Source organism: Salvia hispanica, chromosome 2 (assembly GCF_029641045.1).
Source record: "Salvia hispanica isolate PSC_SH4W2 chromosome 2, Shi_PSC_v1, whole genome shotgun sequence".
Taxonomy (NCBI): Eukaryota; Viridiplantae; Streptophyta; class Magnoliopsida; order Lamiales; family Lamiaceae; genus Salvia; species Salvia hispanica.
In genome coordinates this window covers 61,346,683-61,366,628 of record NC_142693.1, presented here as the reverse complement: position 1 = coordinate 61,366,628, position 19,946 = coordinate 61,346,683, and the positions used below count along the sequence as shown (strand labels likewise).

Below are 19,946 nucleotides of genomic sequence, written 5' to 3'. Positions count from 1 at the left end.
GAAAACAATCTATGAATCAATAATTATTGCTGAATAAGAAAATGAAGTTCTTGAAGATTTGACTGAATTTCCTACTTTCAAATCTGGACATTTCTTTGATGAAGTAAGTACATCATTTTGTTTATATATTTTCTCTGAGTTGACATTAGATTATTCCTACAGTTTAGATACTAACATTGTAGAACTAATTTACAAGCAGTATGCAGAAGAAAGAAATAGAGAAAATATCCCTACATCGCCAGGTTCTGATCCTAAAGGGGTGAGCCAAATCTTGTCTTTTGTTATTTAGAATTAATTCAAATTAATTTGATATTAATTATAAATGACTAATTCAATAGGCTGCTAAAGAAAAGGAAGTAGAAGGAACAAAAGAGGACACAGTGGGTGATGACAATAATGAATCAGCCTCTCCTATCTCACCACCAGCTGCAGGCCCAATGGATGACGCACAGGTTGAAACGAAAAAAAAAAAGCAACAGGAGAAAGGGAAAGAGAAAGAAGAGAATATTGTTAAATTAAATTACTAAAACTAAGATTAAATAGTATATTGTTTTTATAAAATGACTGAATTGTTATTACATGGCTTGAAAGTGTAGTTGACATTTGGTTATAATTGTTGTTGACATGATTTGTACGTGTTGTTGACATGACTTATAATTGTTGTTGACATGGTTCTATGTGTAGTTGACATAGTATGTAACATAGTTGACATAGCTTGTACGTGTAGTTGACATGATATGTACCGTAGTTGACATGACTTGTATGTGCCGTTGAAACGATATGCACCTTAGTTGACATAATTATATTAGTTGTTGATATGGCTAGTATATATAGTTGACACGATTTTTAATTGTAACTAACCTTAAAAACATGAATTATAATTGAGCATAATTAAATTATACCAGTTATATCAAATGTTAATTAGTTCAATAAATTGTATTCAATTATCAACAACTAATAAGAAAATGTTAATAACTTTTAGTATATGTTAACAACTAAAAAACAACTCTGATTGTTGTTGACATGGCTTGTACGTGTAGTTAACATGACTTATAATTGTTGTTGACATGATTTCTATGTGTAGTTGACATGGCTTGTACGTGTAGTTAACATAGTATGTAACATAGTTGACATGGCTTGTACGTGTAGTTGACACGATATGTACCGTAGTTGACATAATTATATTAGTTGTTGACATGACTAGTATATATAGTTGACATGATTTTTAATTGTAATTAACCTTAAAAACATGAATTGTAATTGTAATTACCCCTCCAGGCAGGACTGGAACAGCCTGGACGCCCTCATCAGCGAGGAGCACGGAGGCAAGTCTGACTCCCACTTGTATTGAAATGTTAACAACTTATAACCAAATGCAACAACTTGTATAAAGTGTTTACAGTTCAGAAAACAAATCTTAAAATTAAAAAACAAAATCATACAATAGATGTCAATAAGAAAATGTTAATAACTTATAGTATATGTTAACAACTAAAAAACAATTCTGATTGTTAAAAAAGAACAATTATATCTACTTTCTGCCACAACTTCTGGCATTATGATCAGTCACTTTATGACACGTTCCACAACGCCTATGAAGTTTATTTGTTTTTTCAATTGCTTTCTCCATGCTCGACGTAATCCTGTTTTTCTTGTCACTTGCACCTCCCTTTGTACTATCCACATCTGGAGCATGTCAAGTTATTTTTTCAGGTACATCAATACCATATATGTACAACAATACCATATATGTCAACAACTAAAAAATAACACTTATAATTCACATATCAATAGCCAGAATATTAAATGTCAACAACTCGTATTAAAATGTCAATAACTAAAATAACACTTATAATTCACATATCAATAGCAAATATATCAAATGTCAATAACTTATAGCAAAATGTCAACAGCTTTCACCGACGACGACTTCCATTAGCTTGCAATCAAGAAACTGCTATTAGAGTTGAAAGACTAAACAAAACTAAACAATGTTTGTATAAAATAAACCTTGTTCAAACACTAGGTCAAGCTACCAATAATGGTCAGTAAAGCACCATTAATTCACAAACAGAATCATCATCTACTCTACTCATACCCTCAGAATCTGTAGCTTGTTCGAAAACGCAATAGCCACCCAATCCGGCTGCGAAGACGACCATTGCAGCTGCTCAATCTCCGCCCCGGCAGTGTACGCCAAAATCGGGTCCAATCCACCCTCCACCGGCTACCCCCACGACGAGAGGTCCCAAATCAAAGCCTGCGAATCATCCCCCTCATGCAAATGTGGCAGGAGCTATGTGGAGCCCACGCGATCGCATTCACACCGGGCTGATGCCGCTGCAGCTGCAGCTCCACCACCGGCAATGTCGGGAAGATCCGAATTGAACTGAATATGCAGCTCCTATTTCTCCTACGAATTGAACCTTCACTCATAGGCAAACACAACGATATTTATCGAAATCCGAACAACTGCATAAAAAATTCAGTTCAGCCAAACAAAAATTAATAAACAAAGAAGAAATTTGCAGAAAGATCAAAGCAACAACAACCGGTATATCCAAACGAATAAATAAGCCTCATATCTAGGAAATTTATACAAAAACAAATCCTCTCTTTACTGTAGAAGTATTCCATTGAAATATAGGATACCTTCAAAAATCAAAATCAGTGAAACAGATCTGAAATTGAGAACATTTGTTGCTGATAAATTGAGATATAGTTAGATGGATTTAGTTGCTTCTAATCATGAACACATCAACTCCACATTATCATCATGGGAATTGATCGAATTAAACGATTAATTAAACTCCTAATTCATCAAATTTGAGATTCAATTTACCGCAGGAGGTGTTCCTCGCCGGATCGGAGACGTCAACAGCACGATCGAGTGGACGATGGTGGAGCTCCTCTGCCACCCGGCGGCGATGGCAGTGGCGAAGGAAGGGCTCCGCCGCATCGACGGAGAAGGCAACGGATTCAAGGAAGCGCAGATCGACGATCTACCGTATCTGCAGGCGGTGGTGAAGGAGACGCTGCGGCGGAGAAGAAACCAGCCTCGGTTTCATCGTTGGAAGAATCGGTCAGGCCAGAGCAGGTGAAGAAGCGGCTGATTGCGTACAAAGAGGCGGAGAAGAAGCGGAGATTAGATTTGCTTGAATTGACGAAAAGGAGAAACAGATAGATGAAGACGACGCTGGTGAACGAGAGCGGTATTTGACGGCGATCAGCATCAGCGATATGGCGGCGGCAATCGCTATTGTCGTCGGCGAAATTGGAGGGATGAAGATGAAGATGGAGGACGATTAGTGGTAGCGTTTTGGGGTAAAAAAAGAAATTTTGAGAAGGAGTGAGATGTTTGTGAATTACCATTATACCCTTTCATAATAAATGAATCTAAAAATATTTTTTGTGTGGCAAAATCTGGACCAATCATTTAATAAAAATGAGTGGCTGGTATTGCATCTCATTTCTCAATTCGCCTAAATAATTTCAATTGATCATGATCCTATATATATATATATATATATATATATATATATATATATATATTAAAGTATGACCTTGCATTTCATATACGCAAATCGTTAAATTTTCTATCGATTCTATACGTTGTTTTCTCTTATATTAACAGTAGTACATTTTCAAATAATGTTGTCTATTTAAATAGAAATAATAATGTTTGATTGACAAATATAAACAATTACACATATACTACATTCAATTTTTTTGGTCATAAGATAATTGCAAACTGATCCAACTTAAATTTTCTGACTGATTTTAACAGTATATTATTGATATTTTTAATTTAAATATTACCTTATACAAAACAATAATAGTGATTGATTCTATTTTACTATTCGAAGCTTTTAATTTTGTTAGAGCTGAGGATGGAATGCTGTTGAATTTAGTTCCGAGCTGAGGCCATTTCCGATATGGCGGAGCGCCGCCGACAAATCCTTCGGAATTTCCTCTCGCCGGAAATATGCAAGGTTCCTCCTCAAACGCCTCTCTCTTTCTTTCTCACATACACGCACACTGATGGAGTGATTATAGGAATTGGAGTTCATACACAAAAGCTGTTGCACAATTGGATACAGGCCCAATGTCTTCTCCACCACTCTCTCTCATCTTATCGCCACCAACTCTCCCCACCTCATCATGCCCTTCGTCCCCATCCGAGGCACGCTCAATTATTAAATTAAATTCATCTCTGATTTTCTTTTTTAATCCTCAATTAGCCAATAGAAGAACTTATCTTTGTTGTTTGTAGAGAGATTGAAGGAGAAAGTGGAGGAATATTTTGGATGTGAGTACGAATTGTTTGTGGAGTTCACTGGACTCATTAGGTATATTCATTATGATATGATGAACACTTCTCCATGCTAATCAATCCTCAAATCTCACGTGGTCTCTAAAATTAGGGCTTTTTTTTGTCACATTTGAGAATATTTGCTTAGAACATATAGCTGACTCTATCTATTTGTGGAGTTCACTGGACTCATTAGGTATGTTTATTATGGTATGATGAACACTTCTCCATGCTCACATCTCATGTGGTCTCTAAAATTAGGGGTTTTTTTGTTCAAATTTGAGAATGTTTCCTTAGAACATATACCTGACTCTATCTATTTGTTGATCCGGTTGTGGTAAAAAGGTAGTTGTATTTGGCTATTGGGAGATTGGTTTGATCTTAATGTCATTGATATGTCAGCTGGTGCAAGGGAGCTAGCATTGGATGGCACAGTGATGACAACAGAGATCATCTCAAACAAAGGGATTTCTCGGTGTGTTTACTTGTTTCTCTTCTTCTGCTTATGGTTTCCTCCACTTCCATGTGTTTCATGGCTTTATGTTTCACTTTAACATTTCTTCTGCCTGGATATTCTTTATTTTGATAGTTTAGTTATACAGAGTTGCTGGAAGACTATATCTGTTGACTCTGAAAATATGTATTCCTAATGCTGCGATATTTAGCTGGACTTCTGAATGTTTCGAGAAATGCTTAAGATATAATTTTTCATTTTCAAGCTATTGTCTTTCTGGAGGTGAAAATGTTATGTTATGGAGTATAGCTAGATTTGGAAAAGTATGTCCAAAAACTTTCACAGATGGAGCAGTTGGGTAAATGGGGTAATATTACCATTTTTTAGTACTACTAGTTAATGATACTATAATGCATATTGCAATCATCAATAGAGGTTCTTCTGATGCACTAGTGCTCCATCCTTGATGTTTATCTTCATGTTTTGAATCCATTTCTTTACCATTATGTATGAGTCATGACTGTCACGTTTTCTAAGGCAATTTGATGATTCCTTGTTTGATTGTTTTTTCTTCTCTTTGTATTTTCAACATAAGAATGGATTTCTATAATCTACAGTTCTTTGGAAGATAAATAACCGTACAATCACATTTCCAAGTTGGATTTTGTATACTTCTTCTGCATATCTTTTTGTAGTTTGTGTTGAGACTTTTTCTTGTTCTGTAAGCTGATGTGGTACAGTGGTATGTGGTTCAATTAAAATAGCTGACACATATAAAAAGGACTTTCATTTATTACTGTTATTGCAAGCCTTTAAGCCGCATTTTATAATATGCATTGCGCATCAACTGAGTCTGAAATTGTTGCTCTATTGTCTTTGCTTTCAATTTAGTGATACCCTTGCAGAATATATTAATTCATTGAACTCTGCTAAATCTTCAGAATGATAGAGGTACTTGTGCTACTTGCATAGTGTATCTGGAAGTTCAGCTCAGGGTGCCCCCAGGGTCCTATGAAAATTTTAGCTGTTTTGTGACTCCCTTAAAATACTGATCACATTTTGGCCCCTGGTGAATTTTATTGATGACAATATTTGCTATCTGGATGCAGGCTGTTTGCTATTTGAATAATTATGAGGTGGATTTCCTTGGAGGTCTCTTTCACTTCCAGGATGGGGAACCCTCTACTATTGCACCTATGGCTGGGGTATGCGATTTCTTAATGTATATTAATAGGCATAATATCATTATTTCAATCCTGTTCTGCATTTTTTGGTAGGTTATAATTCTCAGCCTTTGTTTGTTTAAAAACATGTCTCCGCTGCAGTGTGTTCACACACTTGTACATGCAACATATATTTGTATTCTTATTGGAATACTATTCAAGATAGTCTTGCCCAAAATTCTTAAGCATTTTGTGATGACATTTTTTCTATCATGTCCAAGAATTCTTTTACATTGTCGAATAACTTGGTGTTTTCAACTAATGAGGTTGCATTGTTTATAGGACGTTGTAATCTACACAGCAGATGAAAGAAATATTCACTCTGTTAGTGAGGTAGCTTCTCTATTTACTTCACTCTTTGCTCTCTGAATAATCTAATTTCTAATAAAAGCACTAGTTTACAGAATTGTTGTTCTTGTACTAGAAATTTAGCTTTGTTGCTGCTACTAAATTACCCAACATTTGGGGTTCTGTACTTTTTGAGTTCATTTTGATCATTTTTTCTGTAAATGATCATTTCAACAGATTAGTGAAGGAGAAAGAATTACCCTTGCTTTGTGGTTTAGTCGAGATGCCTCTCATGATGAGGATGCTAATCTCCTGAAATCTCTTTCCAACTTTTCGCTAAGCAGTCCCGTGGGGTCTATTGCATCTTGTTTTCCTGTGCTAGCATCAACTAATATGTACTGGTTTCCTCCCGAAGAAGCTTCGAGGTTCCAGAGAGGATTCAACATATGCTCTGCGAGATTATGTACTCTTGGGTTCGATGTTTGTTTCTCCGACAACTCTGACAAAGAATACCAATTCACAGCAAGAGATTCATGTTCCATAAATCTGAATGTATTGGAAGAGCCTTTGTATTTGACATGTGGAGATGCATTATTAACAAGAGAATTCGTCAACATATTGCATGCCCTTCAGGTATCTCTTCCTGCTCGCTCTATCATGTTCAAGACTTCACAAACTGAGAAATGTGATTGCTGTAAAATTATAAACATATAACTGTTTTTGTTGAAGTCAAACAATTTTGTCATTCCATGAAAATCCATTTTTTTTGTTTTATGCATCAACTCCTGAATTAATTACTCTTAAGTTTTAACCAAGCATAGCTAGTGGTAGATTGACAGAATCATAAGCGTCATGACATATTTCTTGATAGAGCTTTGTTTCTGAATGTGAATCAAACTTTTATTGTGTTGTAAAACAGGTGGTGCAGTTTTACTATTGGAAGGCATCAGAGTTCGACACGGATGAATCTACCGATACTGTGTCAGTACCTCTATCTGAATTGCAGCGACAGAAGATTACTCGTCTGAGAGCCGTGCTTGTGAAGGATCTTCAGCTCGCAGAAACACTAATTGGACGAATCAACTTGCAGAAGCCACTCAAGGAGAGGTTCAGGTCCAGGTTTTCTGATGTAATTTGTAAGTGGGAAGCTTATACCTTAAAGCTGCACAATGAACTTGTTATGAGCTTACCATATTGGGTAGCAAATCATTTTATTTTCTCTGCAGCCAATTATGATTGAAATATCACTTTTATCAGCAGTTTTCAATATTTGTTTTACTTTTGGAAAAATGACACTACTTAAAAGTTCATCAACTTCAAATAGTCCAAATGGATTCCTTATCTGTGACATCAATAACATGATTACAATTTCAGATCATTCATTTGATGTGCATTTTGTTGATATATTAATGTCTAAAATTAAAATTAAGTAAAAAATTTGGAATATAGATTTATTAAATTAGATTCTACATGAACGTTTTCAATTGCACAAAGTATGTTACAAATAAAAAGAATTAATTTTTTATTTTCCTGAATGAAGTTTGAATATCTCAATTTACTTGTGTCTACCGTGGGTCGTTGTAATAAAACACATTGGTCAATGAGTTAATAAGAAAGTAGTCCTATTATGTTGGAAGGAATGTGATCAAATGCAAACTCTAAATATGCAAAATCTAAATATTGTACAAATTCCAAACTATGATCTGAGCTGTTAGAAAATATTAACAGATGATAAAATAATAGCAATAAAAAATGTCAACACAATGTCAATGGTTGATGTTGTGTTGAAAGTGTGTTGACATTGTGTTGATATCAAAATCTTGAAATTTTACACTGTGTTACATTATGTTGATACGGTGTAGAAAAGTTTAAAGTTTGTACAGTATATGAGTTTACATTTTATCACTATGCTGGAAATATACATTTTATAGTAATGCTTTTATATAATGTTGGAAACATGCATTTTTAAAATAATGAAAGTTAGGAACAAATAAATTAAGACCATCCATAACACTAGCGGGCCAGACCACAACTGGGTCCTGGCCTGGGGCCCACGCGTTAAACGCTCACGATTTCCAGCCTGGGACGGTCCCGGGGCCGTGCCCGGGGTCCGGCCTGGCTCAGGGTTAGGCGTGCCCGTGACTCAGATCGAGAGTCCCGACCCAACATTGGATGTATACGGCCAGGCCGCATGTCCCCCTCCTTTTTTATTTTTATTTTTTTCGTTTTTTTTTGCCTATTTATACACTTATTGTGCACCATTCTACCACACTTTCTCCATTTCAATCATCTTGTATTTCAATATTTTCAGCTTTTATGATTTGTAATTTTCTTTTATTTTTCTAGGATTTTTAATTTTCTTTTTTCGACTGAACAATGAATTTTTCCGATTTTAATTGTTCAACGTATTCTATTTTACGAGTAAAATAGGTTGGGGTTGTGAATAGTGCAATTTAATAGTTGTGGCCCGGGATGGGGCCTACAAATTTAGGAGAATGATGACGTTGAGGGGACTTGGGGCCTGAATCCGGGCCGGGGCCGGGGTTGTGGATGCTCTGATGCTAGCAGTTGCCTATGTACCGGGTTTTATCCTCATACTCATTTTTTAATCAAGGCTCCACCTCTACTGCTGGAGGCTCGGCGTCTGGTTTAATCCTCCACTGGCGGAGTTCCTCAGAGCCATGGCCAATCCAGGAAGAGAAGACAATTGCTTGGATAGTGATAGTAGCTTCTTCTCCGACTTTTTTCACAGCCAAAGTCAAATACACTAAACCATGGCAGGGTTTGGTGGTGACGGCCTTGACAACTTCCACAAGCTCAAAACTTCTGCTTTTCTGCAATTAAGTAATGCATATAGGGAGAGTATTATGATTCAATCATAAATAAACAAATAAATTTATGTGTAGCATACATACCATGTCAACATTGATGTCATGAATTGCAAGCTGTGCTAGCTTGCACACAAAATCCCTTGAATTGGGGGAAGGGACAGGGAAGAAATATACAAAGGCCGTATGTAACCAAGCAGGAACACGCACATCCACATCAAAACCCTACCATATCAATTTCAATCAATTCATTAAATTAGTATGATAATGATGATATTTGAATTGGATGGGATGGACTTACACCGCAATAACTTGGGCGATGTATTTGAGAACAGCCTGGCGGTCGTAAGGATGTTCTTCCATCTCCTTTATCCTCCCATTGTAGTCTTGGTGTTTATGTTTCCTCAAATACTGTGCCTTAGGATCATAAAGCTCATCCTATTCTCGTAGAAACTCAATATACCAGCGATATCTGTGAATTTCAAAACCTGCCGCGTTTCCTTTGCCATGCCAGAATTCAATTGCGATTCCTTTGAATCGATTTCCTCAATCTCATTTCCACTTTTTCGTTTATCGGATGCTGTTTCCCCAATTGACGAATTAGGGGATTTAGGGTTACCCATCGAAGATGATATGATTTCACCATCTTTGTATAAAATGATGGGCCCACCGACTTCCTTTATATGAAAACAATGGGCTGAAATCTGAATGATGGGCCACCGACTTCGTTAAACTATATAAATACCCAGCAATATATAAATCCGGCCATGTCATTTTTTGAAATCACATATTTATCCTTTTATTCACATATTAATATATTTTTAAGATATTAATTTCTAATTTTAAATTAATTAAACAAAATTAATATCAATATTAACAATGAACAATATGAGTAACAATTTTAGGTATACGAGAATAATCTATACAAATAAATATTGAAGCATAATAAATTTGAAATAAATTATATAATATAATGTTTGAACATTAATCATGGAGTAGGAAGATAAAAATCTATCACAGAATTAAACACAATTGATAATTACTCTTCACTTTTAAAACTTTTTTATACACTACATTAACTTTAAAATTAAAACCAATCTCATCATTATAAACTAAAACCTTCAATTCTTCACAATTCGTCACTCTTTAACAGAACACTATGTAAAATAACTCTTTTGTCATCTTTAAAGTCGTCTGTCTCACCTAAAACTACAATAAAATAAGGAACAAAATCAATAATCAATATGTATTAAAACAATCATGCATAGAACAAAGTATAAGATGAGTCTCATGAAAGTACACAATCGAACAATTCACACTCGTACCTCATGAATGAGGGTGTGCTTCCACCGACAAAGTATTCATTCTCTCGCATTGACTGAGCAATAAGAGAGTCTAAGCATAGTAGTTCAAGCTGGCTTTCCTTTGGCTTGAAATTGGATGATACCTTCACTGAAATCTTCATGGTTCACCTGATACGCCAAATTGGTCAAATTAAATTTAGCAAAGCATCAACGTTTACAATCAAAGAGAGCGTCTCATGTTTCAGATATCATATTAGCTTATATTGCAAGCTGTCATAGCATTATATAAGCATCCAGATGTGAACATCACTCAAGATGTCATACTTCTCAATACACAACAGAAACAACACGTGCTTACTTCCACACAAACAGCTTTAACCCTAAACCCTAACTTTAATTGTAAGCCCCATTAGCCATACAACGGCTGGGTAATTGGCCTTTTTAAGACTTTTTAATCAAAACTGTCATTTTGTTGGTTTCCTTTCGACTTTAAGTCTTTAACCAAAGAAAAGGATGCTTCGAATAAGAATGGTGAGTATAGATTTTCCTAATACATACAAACTGGCGTAAATCAAAATTATTTGTGTAGTCATACATAGTTAAATTCGCTAAAAAAAAATACAGTACAAGAAGATACAGAGATATTTGACAATAAAATAAGGGATTAAAATTTCGTAATTGCTGTTACCAAAAAAGGATGTAAGTTAGTTACTCGTAACAAAGAGGAATAACAAAATATCGATAGCTAAAAAACATGAATATCAAAAAAAGCAACAGTGTTGTCACGTTCAAAGCAATTAATCGGCTCTCCCTTACACATGATGAAATGATAATTTAACTGCTAGAACACTTGCCTTTCTTCTTCTGAAGTTTCTTCATGTAGAACTCCAATTCTTTGCCCTCCAAAATATACCTATTTCCAGAAAGAAAGAAAAAATGATATTTGAAATCAAATTTGAGTTTTGAAAACAATGATCAAGAAGCATAAAAGTGGAGTAACAAAAAGAACGTCCGCAAGATTGCCATTTAAAATGATAAACTACAAACAATGCTAATGAAACCTAAAAACAGCAGACCCATCATCCGCGCAATGAACAAATATATAAACACAGATTGAAGGCACTTCGCAATTGAAGCCAAAATAGTATACTCTTGATTTGAAGATTTATACCTGCAAAATCTGAGCCCTTGCTTCCTCAGTAGGGTGAGGAAATTCTATTTTATTCAAAATCAGAAACATAGATAAGCTCTACTGTACACAACCATTCATGTGCTCCACTACTCCACTAAACTAACTACATAGCAATTACTCCATAATTTATGATTTATGATTATGAAGTCTTTATTTCATTTTATTTTATTATAATATTCATAATGGTAGTTTTGTAAATATCTCCAAAACTCCACTTTTATACTCCATATTTATGGATAACTAAGTGATTAAGATACCTAGTACATACAATAATATTTTATTGTGTTTAGCACTTGCGAAATGGAGTAATATATCAACTCATCATTTTTACAATCCAACAATAAAAACTAAATTCTTTGGATAAATTTTCAATTCGATCTGTTTTTGTTGGTGTGCGTCGATTAAAAAATTAAATCTTAGAAATCTCAGATAGTTTTAATTTCAAATCAATTTGACTATTCAATCTGGAACAATACTTTAGATAAACCAAACTCCTCTATGGTCTAATATTATGCGATGACTAGTAATACTATTTGATGATATCTCTTTTGAAAGGTGCAATAATTGGTGAATGAAAAATGTACGCAATCTATATATGCTAGAAAGAAAAAAAGGTATGATATTAATATTATAAAAAAAGGAAGAGATCTAAAAAATATTTTTCATAAAAAAATTAATTAATATCTTATTCACTTTCTATGTATTGGCGAAGTCATAATTTGAATAACCTTTTCATTGCTGCAATTGTAAGAGAGTTTGACACACGCTATGGAATGAGCAATGGCTGATCCAGATTTTGAAATATGTGGGATTGAATATAATAAAAAATAATAATAAATATAATGTTTAAATAATTCTTTAAAAAACACGGCGCGAATACTTGAGTCGCCAATTGCAAGTGATCCAAAGTCAAAGTGTCGTTACAAATTTGAATGTCATTGATGAAAATGGGGATAAATTTTTGCAAACTACATGAGTCAATTGTGACTTAAACTTTTACTTACAAACACGGTGCAAATGCTTTTAGGAAATTGCAGAGTTGGCTTCGTTGATACAGGTCAATTGTGAATTAAATTTGTTCCTACCTTATACTATTATATCAAACGAGAGAGCAAAGCCACCCATTCAAACAAGTTGCAAACATCTTTAAACTGAACCGTAGCGAAGGTGATTTTATAAGTTAGTTTTCTAGATCGAAAATTTATAACGTTCAAAATATATAGATCCAATGCCACATTCAGTAAAGATTATGATACATGTACAAGATGTACTTAGAAATGATACCTTGGGATGGATGTAAAGCTAAACAAATTGCTTCTGCTCCAAGGACCGAAGACTGCGTTGGTTGTAAGAGGTGTGAATCCGCGTGTCCAACAGATTTTTTGAGTGTTCGGGTTTATTTATGGCATGAAACATCTCAGAGTATGGGTCTAGCTTATTGATACATTCCGTAAATCTCAAATAACAAAGTATATTAATTTAGTCAACAATCCATACAGGCTATAAGCACACAACCAATTCAACAACATACTACTATCTAGCATTATTGGACAAAAGCATAGTAGTAGAAGAAATGGAACAATCAAGGCTCCGACATAACCAAATACTCCCACCGTCCCATAGAAATAGTTAGATATCAGACTTGTTCATATTCAATATCAGTGGAAAACACTTAGTACCGACGTACCTAAAACTTGTTAAAACAAGACATATACAAAATATCTAACATAGTAGCAGAATTGGAACAATCAAGCCTCAGCCTCCGCCTCCACTAGTTGAGCGTGGGCGTGTGGTTTAACCCTCCACTGGCGGAGGTCCCAAGGGAGGTCGAGGCCAAGCCGGGGACAGAAGACAATTGCTTGGATAGTGATAGTCGAAGTAGCTGCAGCTTCTTTTTTTACAGCCAGAGTCAAATATGCTAGGGCATGGCACATATCAAATTCAACAAAATATCTAACATAATAGCAGAAATGGACAATCAAGCCTCCACCTCTGGTTTGACCCTCCACTGCCGAAGGTCGAAAGGGCTATTCCAGTGAAAGTTGACAATTGCTTGGATAGTGATAGTAGCAGGCTTCACCCCAACTCTTTTCACAGCCAGAGTCAAATAGGCCAGGCCGATGCAGTTCGTTGTCGCGACAGCCTTGAAAACTTCCACAAGCTCGAAAGTTTTGCTTTTCTGCAATTAATTAAACCATAAATAAACAATATTTGATCATTAAATATTAATAGCAAAACATAGCATACCATGTCAACATTGATTTCATCAATTGCAACCTTTGCTAGCTTGTACATTAAAGCACCTACGCCGGGGTCAGACATCTCAACAGGCATGAATTTAACCAAGTTCACGTGTAACCAAGCAGGAATATACACATCCACATCAAAACCCTAGCATTTCATATCACATCAATTCAATCAATTTCAATAAAAATTAATTAACTAAATAAGTATGATAGTTGAATTGGATGGACTTACACCGCTATTGCGGACTTGGGTGATGTATTTGAGAACAACCTCGCGGTCGTAAGGATGTTCTTCCATATCCTTTTTCTCATCCTCCTCGTCGTCACTTGGGGAATATTCTACCGTAGGATCATAATCTTCCCTTTCAAAGATCATCTCTTTTTGGTAGATCCTCAATAGACCAAAGAAATCTGTGAATTCCGAAACCTCCCGCGTTTTCTTTGCCTCCTTTGCCATGCCGGAATCGATTTCCTGAATATCATTCCCTCCTTTTCGTTTAACACACAAATCCAAATCGGAAGACGATTCGAAATTAGGGGATTTCACAGGAGACGATTCCCCAATCGAGAAATTAGGGTTTCCCACGACAGCCATCGAATATAATACGTGTTCTCACTCACACAGTCTCTCTGTTTTCACGTTATATGTTAAAATTTTAATTTGAAAATCATAAATTGTTAATGTAATGAATTGTAAGCGTGTCAATATTTATTTATAAATAAATAAACAAGTAAATATTTTGATTTAGGATCCTTACAATCTAAAAAAAATATTAGTTCCATAAATGCGTATATTATATAATATTGCAAAGTCTAATTTTGAAGCTATGCTATTTATTGTATAATTATACATTTAAATAATTAGATACGGTCACCTTTTCACCGTGTTTGTATCTTGTGTACATTGGCTATTCTTTAATCAGTTATCTCTCATTATATATCTCTCTACCGCACTCTCCTACAATTCATGCCGCAACTGAAAAAAATTGACAACTATTAATAAGTAATTTGGATCCTTATATTAAATTCCTGGCTTAGCCTTTGCTTCCCATTGCTATAGCAGAACCACTAGATTCGATTTTTAGTCTTGCAATACATATTGGTGGACTGAAAATGACGACAAGAAGATTCGTAAATACACAACGATATAATCTATATCTTTGTCTAGTTTAACTCAAAATAATCTATATCTATGGAAAATAATCTATATAATCTATATCTATGGAAAATACGAAGAATAACTTCATTCAATCACCAAATAACATTACAAATACAACTATAGAGAACTTGTATAGATTAACTCAAAGCCAAGAATAGTTTTATCTATGTGCTCTGTGACATCCATGACCCGAAATATATATTTTTACATATTCCATTAATTTCATTTGCATGACATTATATATTTTATGAAAAAAAAAAAGTAGTAATGTGTATATACATATGTACGAAAAATATGTAGAGTCAATTAGCATTCATTAAATACATACCTATATATAATATTTTAATGACTTGATATTATTGTGATGTTCTATAAAATTGTGTCTTTATAAATGCAAAGTTAGTATTTATTGGAAGTTATTTGTTACTATGTACGTGTAACATATATTTGTACTATAATTGATAAATATACTTAGACTAGGTACCTATATAATTGTTATTATGGATTTGTGTGAAGTTATTTGCTTATATTCATCCTAATAGTTTGTAAAGAAGTATTAGTTAAATTCTTACGAAGGCACGTGTGATGAGTATAAGCAAAGTTTTCTTTTTCAGCTTAGTCATAGACTTAAGTCGGCAAGAAGAGCAAATTCCATGTATATGTAAATGATATATTAGGATGGCGGCAGAAACAAAAGTTATTAGAGAAAAAAAAATAGAGGGGGAAAACGAGAGCTATACAAATGGAAATAGATTGAAGATGCAGAGGATAGATTAGTAGATGGAATCGGAACTCAGTTAAATAATCTGTCATAATTAGGTGTGTATAAATCACACTTTTAATTTTATATGTTTTATGTGCTTCTTTGATAGGTGTTAAATATAATGAATAATTTGATTATATGATGTAAGCTAAAATGGTTATGTGTTATTTGATATAGATGGTGGAATATGGTATGGATATGTGATTGATGCAATGGATATGTTTTATATATTGTAAATGAATTTATACGATAGAAATATATAATTGATGCAATTGATATGTTTTTGCACATGGTTTTGGAATTATTTGAAACATTGGATTAAAGAGGATCTGTGACAGTCATGCCCTAGGTCTGATATCAATGGCAATGGACCTACAGGTCATATACAATGGCAATGGACCTTCGGGTCATATATATGTATACAATGGCAATGAGACCTACGGGTCATATATACAATGGCAATGGACCTTCGGGTCATATATATGTACAATGGCAATGAGACCTTCGGGTCAGGTACAATGGAATCCCGGGCAGATGTCAGGCTTGATTTGTCACAGAATAATAAACTGAACAGAGTGGCATATGCATATCTATATGGAATCATTTTTAATTTTGTTGATTATTGTTATATATATTGGTTAAAGAATATAATTGATTGTTTGGGCGGTGGAATTAAAGGTAAGATTTATATACACTGAGTTGTGGCTCATACAAACCACTAATATTTTTCAGGAATAAGATATCAATGATGCGTGGGTTGATGTGAGTTACAGTTATTATAAGGGTCGGCGGCTGACACGTTTTGGCAACATTCTCCTCCTCATCGTTTTTGCATGTAGATAAATGTACAATATATAGAGTGGTGAGAGGGTCCCACTACTGTTTAGAATGTTTTGAAACATGTACTTGTTAAATATTGGTTTTTGAAATTATATAAAATGTGCATTTCATTTACTTGGCGCGAGGATTATTTATTTAAAATTTCTGAATTTATTTATAGTAAGTGCATATGTCATAAGGGTTGAGGTGTGACATGCTCTCTCTAGTCAAACTAATTTATGCACAAAGAATAAGCGAAAAATTCTACTGATTTGATCGATGAAAGCTTAAACTTATAGTTAAAGAAACATACTCCACATAACTGGAAGATCCTTGATAGGGCAAGTAGCACCGGAGATGAGAATGGACTAGTATTATGCTGAATTACACCTTCTGATAATATCTCTTTGACTTGGCGCTCTATTTCCGTCTTTTGAAAGTACGGATAGCGATAGGGGCGAACGTTGATCGGTTCGGAGTTAAGTGCTAAGTGAATACGGTGGTCCCAACGACGGGATGGAGGCAACCCCGAAGGCGCGGAAAATGGGCGTCATTTGTGGTGGAAAATAGTTAAGAGGCGGTAATCCAACTAAAGGATATTAAAGTAAATTTGATTACAATTAAACCGGATGTTAAAAGAGAATCGTTTTTTTTTTCATATTAAACCGATGGTTTGTACATTGTGAATAGCACACCTCATTATCCTTTGTTACTTGCTCAGCAATTTACTCTAATTTTTATCACATGGCAAATGAAGTACAGTAGGTAAAGTTGTTCCGTGCACTCTTTTTCTCTCACATTCAAACAAGACGAGACTTTCTCCTTCCCCGATGCTGCACTTGACTTGGGATATCTAACTCTCGTAAAGTAACGTGCTATCTTTCTGTATAATAAATTGCATGCATAGTCAAACTGTTGTTTCAAATTAGAATGTCATTGATGCAAATGTGGATAAATTTTGCAAACTACATGACATGAGTCAATTGTGAATTAAATTGCAGAGTCAAAGGCAAAAGGACTTATGAATACTTGTGGGTATTGATACAAGTCAAATTTCTTCTTACCATAAATATCAAATGAGAGAGCAAACATCTTTAAACTGAACCTTAGCGAAGGTGATTAGCGTAAATAACAAAGTAGAATTAATTTAGTCAACAATGGCTACGTTCGGTTGCTTGTATAAATTAGTAGTTGGATTGGTTGAAATGGGCTTTGTATAAGACTAAACTAATATTGGAAAGAAATAATGGGGAGCAAAAGAGAGAGGCGGTGAGATAGAATAGTCGGAGGGTTAATCTCCCCAACCGAACGCCGCCAATCCATACAGATTATAAGCACACAACCAATTCAACAACATATCTAGCATTATTGGACAAAAACCACAGTAGTAGAAGAAATGGAACAATCAAGGCAAATACTCCCTCCGTCATATAGAAATAGTTAGATATCAGACTTGTTCATATTCAATATAAGTGGAAACATGACAAATCCATTCGACATGAAACTTGTTAAAACAAGACATATTCAAAATATCTAACATAGTAGCAGAATTGGAACAATCAAGGATCCACCTCCATTGGTTGAGCCTGGACGTCTGGTTTAACCTTCCACTGGCGGAGGTCCCAAGGGTCAAGGCCAGGCCGGGGACAGAAGACAATTGCTTGGATAGTGACAGTCGAAGTAGCACCTTCTTTTTTCACAGCCAGAGTCAAATATGCTAGGGCATGGCACATGTCTGTCGTTACTGCCTTGACAACTTCCACAAGCTTAAAAGCTTTGCTTTTCTGCAATATTTCAATCATAAATATACAAAAATTGTTTGATGAATTGATTAAACATATACTACATACCATGTCAACATTGATTTCATGGATAGCAAACTTTGCTAGCTTGTACGCAATCTTGCGGAGGCCGGGGCGAGACAACTGAAGAGGTTGGAAATAAAAATAGCCATGATGTATCCAACCAGGGATAATCACATCCACATCAAAACCCTATCAATTTCAATCAAAATTAAATAAATAAAAACCCTATCAATTTCAATCAAAGTTAAATGAATAATATTAGTATTAGAATGATGATGATAATTGGATACTTACACCACTATTGCGAATTTGTTTGAGGTATTTGAGAAAACGCTTGCGGTTATAAGGATGTTCTTCAATCTCCTTTATCATGTCGAGGTCTCTGTGTTTATATTCCCTCGTCTTTATGAAATACTGTGCCTTTGGATCACATCCTATGCTTGAACAAACTAAGTATACCACTGACATCTGTGAATTCCGAAACCTCCCGCGTTTCCTTTTCGATTTTGGCGGAATTGAATTGCGATTCCTCCCTCGTTGCCATGCCGGAATCGATTTCAAGAATCGCAATTCGTTTACCACACAAATCCAAATCGGATGCTGTTTCTCCGATCGAGAAATTTGGGGATTTAGGGTTACCCATCGACGATGATACGATTTCAGGATCTGTCTTTGTTTTTCTCCCGCGTATTGGATGTGATCAATTGAAAACCACATATATAATGAAAACTCAAAACTATAATCTGGACCATTAAAAAATGTCAACAGATGACAAAATAGTAGCAACAGAAAATGTCAACACAGTGTCAACGGATTATTCTGTGTTGATATTGTGTTGACATTTTCTATTGCTACTATTTTGTCATCTGTTGATATTTTTTAACGGTCCAGATCAAAGTTTTGAGTTTGTACAGATATAAAGTTTTCATTATATCACTATCCTATATATATATATATATATATAGGGATGTGATCAAATGAAAACCATATATATAATGAAAACTCAAAACTATAATCTGGACCATTAAAAAATGTCAACAGATGACAAAATAGTAGCAACAGAAAATGTCAACACAGTGTCAACGGTTGATTCTGTGTTGATATTGTGTTGACATTTTCTATTGCTACTATTTTATCATCTGTAGATATTTTTTAACGGTCCAGATCAAAGTTTTGAGTTTGTACAGATATAAAGTTTTCATTATATCACTACCATATATATATATATATATATAAAGTCTCTGTGTTGATATTTTTAACATACAAAGTTGATATTAGTTATTAGTTATTAATGTAACTTAGTTAGTATTTGATCATGCACATACATATATATATATATATAGGGGTGCATTATAATGATAACCCCAATTTGTGTGATAACCCTATAACTAAATCTCCACCACACATTTTTAAAATATGTGGTCTAGATTTAATCTAACAAAACTATCATTTTATCAAATAAAACTATCATTTTCGGATATATTAAGGGCAAAACTGTCATTTCAATTTTAAAATTGGTGGGAAAAAAGAAAACGCTCTGAATTCATCTCAGA

The 19,946-nt window shown here is 34.6% G+C and overlaps 3 protein-coding genes and 1 long non-coding RNA gene across 5 annotated transcripts; 1 reads left to right on the top strand and 3 right to left on the bottom strand.

The window, feature by feature from the left end:
* The first annotated feature begins 3,834 nt into the window (after positions 1 to 3,834).
* Positions 3,835 to 7,536, top strand: LOC125210236 (2-oxoglutarate (2OG) and Fe(II)-dependent oxygenase superfamily protein). Of its 2 annotated transcripts, XM_048109805.2 has the most exons (8): positions 3,835 to 3,992; positions 4,057 to 4,183; positions 4,274 to 4,349; positions 4,715 to 4,787; positions 5,876 to 5,971; positions 6,272 to 6,322; positions 6,515 to 6,910; positions 7,197 to 7,536. In XM_048109805.2, exons 1-8 carry the CDS (start codon positions 3,936 to 3,938, stop codon positions 7,515 to 7,517), a joined length of 1,197 nt encoding a protein of 398 aa, XP_047965762.1. In that variant the 5' UTR covers positions 3,835 to 3,935; the 3' UTR covers positions 7,518 to 7,536. The 2 variants fall into 2 exon arrangements, with proteins under 2 accessions (XP_047965762.1, XP_047965766.1); XM_048109809.2 differs by lacking the exon at positions 4,274 to 4,349.
* Positions 7,537 to 8,392: 856 nt separating this feature from the next.
* Positions 8,393 to 9,741, bottom strand: LOC148932843 (uncharacterized). Its single transcript, XR_016134886.1, has 3 exons — positions 9,407 to 9,741; positions 9,193 to 9,330; positions 8,393 to 9,111 (listed from the first exon to the last, which is right to left on the bottom strand). It is a non-coding gene; the product is annotated as an uncharacterized LOC148932843 (long non-coding RNA).
* Positions 9,742 to 13,054: 3,313 nt separating this feature from the next.
* Positions 13,055 to 14,488, bottom strand: LOC125201658 (uncharacterized). Its single transcript, XM_048099863.2, has 3 exons — positions 14,080 to 14,488; positions 13,849 to 13,992; positions 13,055 to 13,780 (listed from the first exon to the last, which is right to left on the bottom strand). Exons 1-3 carry the CDS (start codon positions 14,440 to 14,442, stop codon positions 13,580 to 13,582), a joined length of 708 nt encoding a protein of 235 aa, XP_047955820.1. The 5' UTR covers positions 14,443 to 14,488; the 3' UTR covers positions 13,055 to 13,579.
* Positions 14,489 to 18,147: 3,659 nt separating this feature from the next.
* Positions 18,148 to 19,036, bottom strand: LOC148932842 (uncharacterized). Its single transcript, XM_089065254.1, has 4 exons — positions 18,825 to 19,036; positions 18,688 to 18,790; positions 18,448 to 18,582; positions 18,148 to 18,372 (listed from the first exon to the last, which is right to left on the bottom strand). The coding sequence occupies exons 1-4, from the start codon at positions 19,034 to 19,036 to the stop codon at positions 18,148 to 18,150; spliced, it is 675 nt and encodes a 224-aa protein (XP_088921380.1).
* Positions 19,037 to 19,946: the final 910 nt, after the last annotated feature.

Excerpts from the sequence above, each read along its gene's own strand:
- LOC125210236 (XM_048109805.2), top strand. The coding sequence starts at position 3,936 with ATGGCGGAGCGCCGCCGACAAATCCTTCGGAATTTCCTCTCGCCGGAA. Across the intron at positions 4,184-4,273 it reads GCCCTTCGTCCCCATCCGAG|AGAGATTGAAGGAGAAAGTG; the intron begins GCACGCTCAATT and ends TGTTGTTTGTAG. Across the intron at positions 6,911-7,196 it reads ACATATTGCATGCCCTTCAG|GTGGTGCAGTTTTACTATTG; the intron begins GTATCTCTTCCT and ends GTTGTAAAACAG.
- LOC125201658 (XM_048099863.2), bottom strand. The coding sequence starts at position 14,442 with ATGGCTGTCGTGGGAAACCCTAATTTCTCGATTGGGGAATCGTCTCCT. Across the intron at positions 13,993-14,079 it reads CCCAAGTCCGCAATAGCGGT|GGTTTTGATGTGGATGTGTA; the intron begins GTAAGTCCATCC and ends ATGAAATGCTAG. Across the intron at positions 13,781-13,848 it reads ATGAAATCAATGTTGACATG|AAAAGCAAAACTTTCGAGCT; the intron begins GTATGCTATGTT and ends AATTAATTGCAG.
- LOC148932842 (XM_089065254.1), bottom strand. The coding sequence starts at position 19,036 with ATGGGTAACCCTAAATCCCCAAATTTCTCGATCGGAGAAACAGCATCC. Across the intron at positions 18,583-18,687 it reads AACAAATTCGCAATAGTGGT|GGTTTTGATGTGGATGTGAT; the intron begins GTAAGTATCCAA and ends TGAAATTGATAG. Across the intron at positions 18,373-18,447 it reads TTGCTATCCATGAAATCAAT|AAAAGCAAAGCTTTTAAGCT; the intron begins GTTGACATGGTA and ends GAAATATTGCAG.